The sequence below is a fragment of the Otolemur garnettii genome, unplaced genomic scaffold (assembly GCF_000181295.1).
Source record: "Otolemur garnettii isolate 467f Iridium unplaced genomic scaffold, OtoGar3 scaffold00039, whole genome shotgun sequence".
Lineage (NCBI taxonomy): Eukaryota > Metazoa > Chordata > Mammalia > Primates > Galagidae > Otolemur > Otolemur garnettii.
Window position 1 is genome coordinate 6398587 of NW_003852434.1, and position 10560 is coordinate 6409146.

A 10560-nucleotide genomic window follows, 5' to 3' on the forward strand; every position below is an offset into this window, starting at 1 on the left:
GTAGAATGCTATGGTGTCACAGCTCAGAGTCTCACTATGTTGCCCTCGGTAGAATGCTATGGTGTCACAGCTCAGAGTCTCACTATGTTGCCCTCGGTAGAATGCTATGGTGTCACAGCTCAGATTCTCACTATGTTGCCCTCGGTAGAATGCTATGGTGTCACAGCTCACAGCAACTGCCAACTCTTGGGCTTAAGTGATTCTCTTGCCTCAGCCTCCCAACTAGCCAAGACTACAGGCGCCCACCACAATGCTCAGCTATTTTTTGGTTGCAGTTGTCATTGTTGTTTAGCTGGCCCTAGCTGGGTATGAACCTGCTAGCCTCAGTGTATGTGGCTGGCGTTGTAACCACTATGCTATGGGCACCGAGCCAGCATGTAATTATTATACAGTGTTGGTTTGCTTTTTTTTAAAGAAAAGACTTCATATTTTTCCAAAAATGAGTAAATTTGAAACACATAACTTAAAGTTTTATAATTTTGTATCCATAAAACAGACACAGACAACAAAAGAGTTGGATCCTGGGCAGGACTCGCCAGAGAAAGACCAAATAGTGGGAAAGACAGCCACTTGATCAAACAGCAAAATGTCAGATAAAATCTAGAAGTCGTGTGTATTGCTTTGATAGGGTTTTGTGGTGAGCTAATCTTAGGGCAGCAGAGACAAAGAGATGCCTTGAATGGCTGTTCACTGTTCCTGTGGCCATTTTGCCGTGGACAGCCCTGGGCCTGCAGCTATTCCCTGGGGATGGATGTGGTAGGACAGCCATGCCTCTGTCATCCTAACTCCTTCTAGTGTGCCCCTGGGAGCCACAGAGTGGGGAAAACCACATTTTCTTCCCAGACGTCCTTGCAGCTAAGTTCTAGACATGAAGTAAATTATACAATGAGTTGCGTGCATGTATGTACTGCTACTTATCACCTATGTGACATGGATATGCTCACTTTTTCTTTACCTCAGTTTCCATGTCTGTAAAATGGGGATAATAACAACATCTACCTCAACAGGTTTTTAATGAGAACTAAGTGAGTTAATCATACAAATTGGTTAGCCTAACTATTAATCCATAGTTAGTATTAATAATTGTTAGCTTTATTATACTCATTGTTGTTTGGAAGGTGGAAGTGAGGCAGAGGCCACCCTTCCTGCTATGCTGTCTTCCTAGCACATCCTGCCCTGGATCCATTGGGGTTTTCCATAGCAGGATCCCGGTATCCATCAGCGGCTTCGTGATCTCCAGAGTTAGCTGTCCTGGATCAGGTTATGGGGGTGTCAACACATAGGCTGTGTCCTTGAAGTCAACACATCTTGCTTGAGCCTCTGACTCTGTACTGGGGCCAATTCTGTCATAAACTTTGAAAATCATCCTAAAGGCCCAGCCTAGAGCCCTTACTTCTACCCCTTCAGCAACTTTGTGAGTGCTTCATTAGCTTTTAAAACAGGTGGAACTGTGTTTCCTACAACTGAATCCTGAGTGATCTACTCGTGTGAGCCCCTCCCTCAGTTTCCCTTTGCTCCATTTCCAGTTGTGAAAACAGACAGGAAGATCAGTTTAGGAAAAGGCTTCTGCAGGCTGGATGTAGAAACCACAGACAGAGCTGTTGGTGTTGGCAAAGCCAAACCTGGAACCCGGGTCTCCATCGTCCTATTGGGTACATTTTTGTTAGCTCAGGCTCTAAGGTAGGTGACCTGTCCAGACCAGGTAGCTGATCCTGTGGTCTCTCCCATACATCTCCATCGAGCCCTAACAACAGAGAAATGGGAGGAAAGGAACTTGCATGTAATTTATTGACTATCTTGGTGGGTTCTGCTGTAACGAAGTAGTACAGCCTGGGTTACTCATTAACAGTGAAGCTATTCCTCACATTTCTGGGGGTTGGAACACCCAAGATGCAGGTGTCAGCAGGTTCAGCGTCTGGTGAACAGAGGGCGTCCTCTCACTGGTCCACATACGGTGGGAGGGCAGAGAGCTCTCTGGGGACCCCTTTATGAGGGCACCAATTCTATTCCTGGGGGCTCTACCCCTGTGACCTACCCACTTCCCAAGGTTCCCACTCCTAATATCATCATCACCTTGGGTGTTAGGTTCCAGTGTCTGATTTTGGGGGGTACAGGTATTCAATCTATGGTGCTGACGTTCTCTATTTATGCCTTGGACATTCCCTCTAGAGGCCAGAGACCATTCATTTTGTACCTCCACCATGGGCATGATCGAGTATATTCTCATTAAGTGTCTGATAAAAGATATGAACCGAGCTGTTAAGCAGCTATATTACATTGTAGAATCCATAGATCTCTGCTGGAAAGTAAAAGTTGGTGAGGAAATCAAGGGCAAATGCAATGTGGTTGTTTCTACATGTGTTCAGTTTGGTGTTCCAGGTGAACTCACAGGGCACTTGATCTGTTTTGAGCTGGGAATGGAAACTGTAAAGGTGGAGATCCTAATATAACTGTTCAGGCCACAATCCTTTTTTCACTGAAGCTGGCATTATTTTTCTCCTAAATAAGTTTTTTTTTCTTTTTAAAGATTCAGATTCCATGCCTAATTTTTAGTAAATGGCTTATACTTCTTAGTCAAGGTTCTTTGAGTTACAAGTAAGAGAAATCCATGCAAAGTGACCCAGGATGAAACAGAGGTTTTGTTGTAAAACGTGGGGTACTTCACAGATTCCAAGAACAGGACGTACACTCAGGAGCATGCGGGTGCCTGTGGGAGGGCTGAAGGGAAAGAGTATATCTTGATGCGCTTGCATTGCTAGGAATAACGATTTCATAAGCTTAAAACCAGTATTCAAGTTTTTGTTATAAGCACTACGTCACCCTCAGGGAAAAATGCTATGGTGTCACAGCTCGCAGCAACCTCCAACTCTTGGGCTTAAGCGATTCTTTTGCCTCAGCCTCCCGAGTAGCTGGGACTACAGGCACCTGCCACAACACCTGGCTATTTTTGTTGCATTTGTCACTGCTGTTTTAGCTGGCCAGGGCCAGGTTCGAACCCGCCACCCTCGGTATATGGGGCTGACTCCCTACCCACTGAGCCACAGGCGCTGCCCAATACCCAGCTAGTTTTTTGGTTTTAGCAGGCCCAGGTTGGATTTGAACCCACCAGCCCTGGTGCATGGCCAGTGCCCTACCCACTGAGCTATGGGCATTGCCCGAGAGTGAGTGCTTTTGTGGAGTTAGGATATGCAGAATGTATAAACTTTGTTAAAGAAGGCAAGATTTGCTCCAGACTAGATAAGGAGATAAAATATCTCCTTTCTTCTGTCACCTTGGTATGACCAGAAGCGTCTGTCTGTCTGAGCAGGGAGCTTCTTGAGTATTAATTGTCACTCCTGTGTTTTGTGTGCCTGACCTAATCGGGGTCTTCTCTGATGTCCTGCTCTTGGACTCTTTCCATGGTTCCATGTCCTGTTTGTGTTAAAGATCATAAATGCCCTAGAACAATAAAGGTAAAAAGTAAATCCATCCAATTCACATAGTCAGTTAAAGAAATAGTTTAGTTAGAGAAGTGCACGTGCAGTAAGAACCATTCCATAACTGCTTGCCTTTCCCTCATGAGATTTATGATTAAAGCAGTGGTGTCTGAAATAAAAACGGAGCTAGCCTGGAGCAAGACACTGCATGCTGTGTTGATCCTCACGAAAAAGGTATACAGTCTCCCGGCCCAGCTACCTCTTAAACTTTGTCTAGTCTCTGTCTCCTCATTTTTCCTTCATCCTCTTGTTCCTGATAAGCCACTGGGAGGGAACCTATAGCATAGTTGGGGCTGGTCCCTGATAGGAGCACAAGGGCCTGGTGACAGGCATGAGAAAGCTGTCAGAAACCAGGGGCTTCAGCGTGGAGGCTCATGCCTGTAATCTTAGCACTCTGGGAGGCCGAAGTGCGTGGATTGCCTGAGTTCACAAGTTGGATACCAGCCTGAGTCAAAGCAAGACCTTGTCTCTAAAAATAGCCAGGCATTGTGGCAGGTGCCTGTAGTCCCAACTACTCCCAAGGCTGAGGCAGAGAATTGCTTGAGCCCAAGAGTTTGAGGCTGGTGTGAGCTATGATGCCACAGCCCACTACTGAGGGCAACCAAGTGAGACTCTGTCTCAAAAAAGGAAAAAAAAAAAAAAAAGAAACCAGAGGCTTTGTGTCTGCTGTGCTTCTGGGCCCATATCTACTTTCTCTTTGCCGGAGTCTCTGCCCCACTCTCTCTGCAGGCAGACTCGTGGCCTTACAGATGTGTGGTGCGGGAGATTGGCTGCACAACAACCACAGAGCCACACTTACAGGACGGCGTTTCCACATCAACAGGCACTCTCTCCAGTCTTTACGTCTCAATTTCCCAGAAAGCAATGACCAAGCTTAAATTAGATTCTCATTCTTGTTTAATCAACTACGGCCAGGAAACACTGGCTGGCACATAGTACAAATTTACCACACAGAGGCAACTCTGTGGACGGATGGGAGGAGAAGTCCTTGGAGGCTCAAAGAAGAGGCCAACGCACCACAATATACAGGTGACAATACTACAGGGAACAAAGACTATGTAACTTTAATGTGAAATTAGTATAACTGTTAAACTGTCTGCATGTAGGAATATCATGACCTTCACGTCTAAGAATTAATGCTGTTTACATGTGAATATGTATAGTTGGTCCTCCATATTGACTAACCAACTGGTCCCATTCAACCTAAAATACTCACCAAAAATCCCAAAATCAATGAAAAAAAAAAGCAATACAAGAATGCATAAAATAGTATCACAACCATATAGAGAGCATTTTCACCACATTGGGTATTATAAGTAATTTTGAGATGTTAAAAGTATATGGAAGGATGTGCGTAGTAGGTTATACGACACCATTTTATGTCAGGGATTTGAACATCCATGGATTTTGGTATCCACGAGGGTCTTGAAACCCATCCCATGGACACACAGGAAGGACTGTGTTCTGGCTCAGCAGCCTGGAATAGCCTGTGTTAGCTCAGCGTTTTAAGCGTTCCCCTATCCAAGCAATATGACACTGCTAGTCTGAGAACAGCTATCAAAGTAAGTAGAAAGTTAATTAATGAGATAAATAAAAACAGAATTCTCCATGTTGCTGGGTGGTTAAATCGTGCTCAGGATGCAAACTGGGCAATTCGAAAGGGGCATCCATTTCTTCAGGCCACCAGGGCACCATTTAAGGAATTATTACTCTGGTAAATGAGCATAAATAGGACCCTAGTGACTGAAAGTTTGAGGCTGCTTCCAAAGCTCTAATTTTGCACCCAGGGAGTATAAAGAAGAATCTGGGTGGACTAAATAGCCAGATAAATAATGCAAAAGCTGAGTCTGGGCCAAGGTGGAAGCCATATTTGAGAGATCAGGTACTGATGCAAATTTCAGATTGTGTTTTACGGAAAGGTGATCATAGTGAACTGATTGACAGGGGCTTTGACAGTAAGGTGTCAGTCTCTAGGGCATGTGACATATGAATTCCCAGATAAATTCATAGCTCAAGCTGAATTTGAGCTTGGGACTGAAACCCAAAAATGGCAAATATGAGGTTTGGGCAAAAGGAGCAGACTGCTATTCTCCCTTGGTTCTGGTATCCCTGCCTTTCTCGACCTGCCTTCCTCCCTGCCCATCTAGAGAATGATCTCTCCAGTGCAATATATATTAATTATATTAATATAATGCACTCTCCAGTGCAATATATTGTCAATGCAAGGGTTTTTTTGTCCTCATAAGTGATTTTTGTGCACAGAAAGTTATTTTTAAAATTAGCATTCAAATTATTCAAAACCTACTTACTTCTGAAGCTTTTAAGAAGTCACAGTTTTAAAAACATAATTCCCTTTGTAAATCTAGTCAATTTCAACATTCACTTTAAAGGTTTTTTAATTGAATTGAGTAAATTTCCTTAAATATTTCCAGCTATACTTACATTTAGCATATTTGATGTTCCTCCCAAGAACTGTTTAACAACAACCACAACAAAAACTGGGTCACAGGCAGTGGCTTATGCCCATAATACCAACCTTTTGGGAGGCTGAGGCTGGAGGATCTCTTTAGGCCAGGAGCCTAAGACCAGTCTGGGCAACACTGGGATGTCCCATCTCTATTAAAAACAAACTGTCCCATGTTCTTAGATAGGTTAGTGTCTAATGAATTCAACTTAGAACACTTCAAATTAAAATCATGAGCTAAATCAATTGCTCACTATCACAATTAAGAATTACAAAGCTGCATTACTCTAACATGCTAAATTATCTTAAAACACTTCCACATCAAATATGTATAGTTTCTTTAATCCCCAAACATGTATGTATGGGTGTGCCCCTCCTAAGTGTTTTCTGGGGCTGAGAGATGTTTACCCACCAAGGGAAAGATTGTGTCAATCCACACTCTTTTTTTTTTTTTCTCCCTCCAGACAAGGTCTCTCTCTCTCCCAGGTCACTTGGCCTGGAAAGCAGTACTACCATTATATTTCACTGCAACCTCAAATTCCTGGACTCAAGTGATCCTCCTGCCTACAGTCTTCCTGTAGCTAGGACTACAGGTGTGTGCCACCACACCTGGCTAATTTTTCTATTTTTTCATAGAGAGAGGGTCTTGCCATGTTGCTCAAGCTGGTCTTGAACTCCTGGGCCAACCCACACTCCTAGGGATTGCTTTCTTAGATGCTTGAGAGTGGCAGGACAACCAGATGTGTGACTTGGACTATGAGGTCCCTTTTATAATTACTATAGTTTTTTATACCATAACTAAAAGAGGGTGTGCTCACTCACAGGACTGACTTATCCACTAGGCAGAGTGGCTCAGGGCCACAGAATTCTACATTCTGTTTCAGTTTTCACTCTCTTAAAGGGTATGCAACCCTCATAATTTTAAATGCTGTTCAATTTGCAAAAATTTAGAGTCATTTCATAAAGGAACCTAATCAAATAAACAAATAAAAACATCATCACCCATAAGAGAAACAAAAATTAAATTAAAACCACAATGACATAGTATTATATATCTACTAGAATTGCTGAAATTTTAAAGACTAGTAGCACTAAATCTTGCTTTAGTAGAAAGTTTTGGCGGTTTTGTATCAATGCTATGACCCAGTAGTTCCCCCTCCTGGCTATTTACCCTAGAGAAATGAAAATACAGTTCTACAAATAGATGGAGAAAAGAATGTTCTCAGCAGCTTTATTCACGGTAGAAAAAAAAAAAAAAACAACAGCTTCAAATCAATAGGAAAATAGATAAGCAAACCATGGTGTATTCAAACAATGAAAACTACTTAAAAAAAAAGAGGAAAGAATGAACTCAGATACACACAGAGCCTAAATTAATTTCAAAAATTTTACATAAAGGGGATGTGTATGGCTCGGTGCCCATACATAGCTCAGTGAGTAGGGTGCTGGCCACATACACTGAGGCTGGTGGGTTCGAACCCACACCAGCCAGCTAAACAACAATGACAACTGCAACAAAAAAGTAGCCAGGCATCATGGTGGGTGCCCGTAGTACCAGCTACTCAGGAGGCTGAGGTGAGAGAATTGCTTAAGCCCAAGAGTTTGAGGTTGCTGTGAGCTGTGATGCCATAGCACTCTACCCGGGGTGACAACTTGAGACTCTGTCTCAAAAAAAGAAAAAGAAGGGGATGTACAATGTGGTTCTTTGTTAGCATTTCCTTTTTTGAAGTTCTAGAGCAAGTTGAACTATTTTATGATGAATGAAGTCAGACAGTGGTTGCCTCTGGGGATGGGGACAGGGATTTACTGGGAAGGGCTTGAAGGAATGTTCTGGAGTGATAGAGGTTTGGGTGTATGTGTTTGTCAAAACTCATCCATGTTGCACTTAAGATCTGTGCATTTCACTGCATATAAATTTTGCCTAAAAGGAAAAAGAATCATAAACAAATGTTGAGCTCTGGTTAATAATATGATTGTTGAAGTCTATAAGAATAAAGTATCCCAATGTCTGCAGCTCATACACAAAATAAGATACTGGGCAAAGAATATAAATAGATATTTCTCCAAAAAATACAAATGGCCAATAAACACATGAAAAAATGTTTGGCATCATTTGTCATTAGGGAATGAAAGTCAAAACCACAATGAAATATTAATTCAATTCACACCCACTAGGATAGTAAAGGGGTTCAGAACACACCTCACCAAAATATGCCACTTTTGCAAATGGATTATTTTGAACTGAAGGCACTTAAGAAACAGCAGGTGCAGGAAGGATTCTCTGCCCTCTTCCTCCTACGTAAGAGCAGGTCATAAAATTTCCTATGAGAAAGATGCCTTTCTTGCACCAAGAAGAAATAACACGATCACCAGAAACAGGGAGTTGACCCTAAAACAGACCTATACAAACAAACCAATATAACTTTTATCTTCCATTAGTTTTCACGAGTATTTTCTAGTCAGCCCTCCACAATTTACTGCCTCTACCTAAAGGTTAGAGCCCTTTTGTCTTGTTACATCTCCACAATGTATTGTTTTTTGTGTACAAAGATATATGAGCATTCATTTTTCTTCTGAGGATTTTCGTGTACATGTAAAAATATTAAATCAATTTATGTATTTTCCTCTTGCGATATGACTTACATCAGTTTAATGCTGAGGCCCAGCCTCAGAACCTAAGAGGACAAAAGGAAGTTCTTTCCTACCCTAAAAATGACTATAATAAAAAAAGACACACAATAGTAAGTGTTGACAGGATGTGGAGAAAATGGAACCCTCATATATTGCTGTTAGGAATGTAGAAAACAGTCTGGGACATCCTCAAAATGTTGAAAATAGAGTTAGTATATGACTCAGCAATTCTATACTAGGCATGTACCCAAAAGAACTGAAAACACAAAATCTTGTACATGAACGTTGATAAGAGCTTTATACGTAATAGCCCCAAAGTGGAAACAACACAAATGTCCATCAGTTGATAAACAGACAAATACAAGAGGTATAGCCATTTAAGGGAATATTATTCAGCCACAAAATACTTTTTGCACTGATTTATGCAACAACAGGAATGAACCTTAAAGACATTTTGTTAAGTGAAAAAAGCCAAAAACTAAAGACCACATATTGTGTGATTCCTTTTGCACAAAACATCCAGGACAGGCAAATCCATACAGAGAGAAAGTAGACAGCAATGGAGAGTGACTGGGGTTTCCCTTTGGGGTGATGGAAATGTTCTGGAATTATATAATAGAAATGATTGCATGATATTGGAATATGCTTAAACCACTGAATGCTATACTTTAAAAAAAGGTGAATTTATTATATAAAAATTGCATCTCTATTAAAAAACAAGATGGGTTGATTAATAGATAGAGGATGGTTAGATGGACAGACACGTAATAAAACAAACGTAGCAAATTGTTAATTATAGAATCCAGGTGGTGGGTATATGGGTATTTGCTGTACAATTCTTTCAACTTTTCTGTATGTTTACAATTTTTATAATAAAATGATGAAAATATAATGACTGGTTGATAAAACTTTTAAGATTATTCTATCAACATATATGAGATGGATTAAAGACTTAAGTGTAAGATCTGAAACCATAAAAATTCTAGAAAACAACCTAGGAAAAACTCTTCGGGACATTGGCCTAGGCAAATAATTCATGACTAAGACTTAAAAAGCAAATGCAACAAAAACAGAATAGACAAATGGGACTTAATAAATTAAAAAGCTTCTATACAGCAAAAGAAATAGTCAAGAGTAAACAGACGGCCGGGTGTGGTGGCTCACACCTGTTGTCCCAGCGCTGTGGGAGGCTGGGGCAGGTGGATCACCTGTGCTCAGAGGTTCAAGACCAGCTGAAGACCCGCCTGAGGCAGAATGAGCCAGAATAAGACCCTGTCTCTACAACAACAACAAGACAGTCGGACCTTGTGATCCCCCAGCTACATTGGGGGCAAGAAAACACTACAGGAGGAAGAAGTAAAAAAAAAAAAAAAAAGAGTAAACAGACAACCTACAGAATGGGAGAAATATTTGCAAAATGTACCTTTGACAAAGGACTAATTTCAAAAATCTATAAGAAACTTAAAAAAAAAAATCTACAAGGAACTCAAACAACTCAACAAGAAAAAACAAACAAACTCATTAAAAAGTGGGCAAAAGACATGGACATTTTTCAAAAGAAGACGTGCATGTGGCCCACAAACATAACGACAAATGCTCAACATCACTAATCATCAGAGAAATACAAATTAAAACCACAATGAAATAGCATCTTACACCAGCCAGAATAGTTGTTTTTTAAAAGTCAAGACATAACAGATATTGAACAGGATTCAGAGAAAAGGGAATGCTTACACACTGTTGGTGAAATGTAAATTACTAAGTACAACCTCTAGTGGAAAACTGTATGGAGATTTCTCAAAAAACTAAAAATAGAACTGCCATTCAATTCAGCACTCTCACTACTGGGCAGCTACCCAATGGCAAACATATATATCAAAGATACCTGTACTTATATGTTTATTGCAGCATTATTCACAATAGCAAAGAAATGGAATCAACCTAAGTGTTCCTCTAGAAAATGTGCATGGCATACACACCCACTCCCCC

The 10560-nt window shown here is 41.1% G+C and overlaps 1 protein-coding gene across 1 annotated transcript in view; it reads left to right on the plus strand.

Annotated features, from left to right (window-relative positions):
- Nucleotides 1–10560, plus strand: part of HPSE (heparanase) — a 72020-nt gene that overhangs the window by 13607 nt on the left and 47853 nt on the right. Inside the window, exon 2 of the mRNA XM_012805305.1 lies at nucleotides 1527–1680. Coding sequence (XP_012660759.1) covers nucleotides 1527–1680 — 154 coding nt within the window. The remainder of the gene's footprint in view (nucleotides 1–1526; nucleotides 1681–10560) is intronic.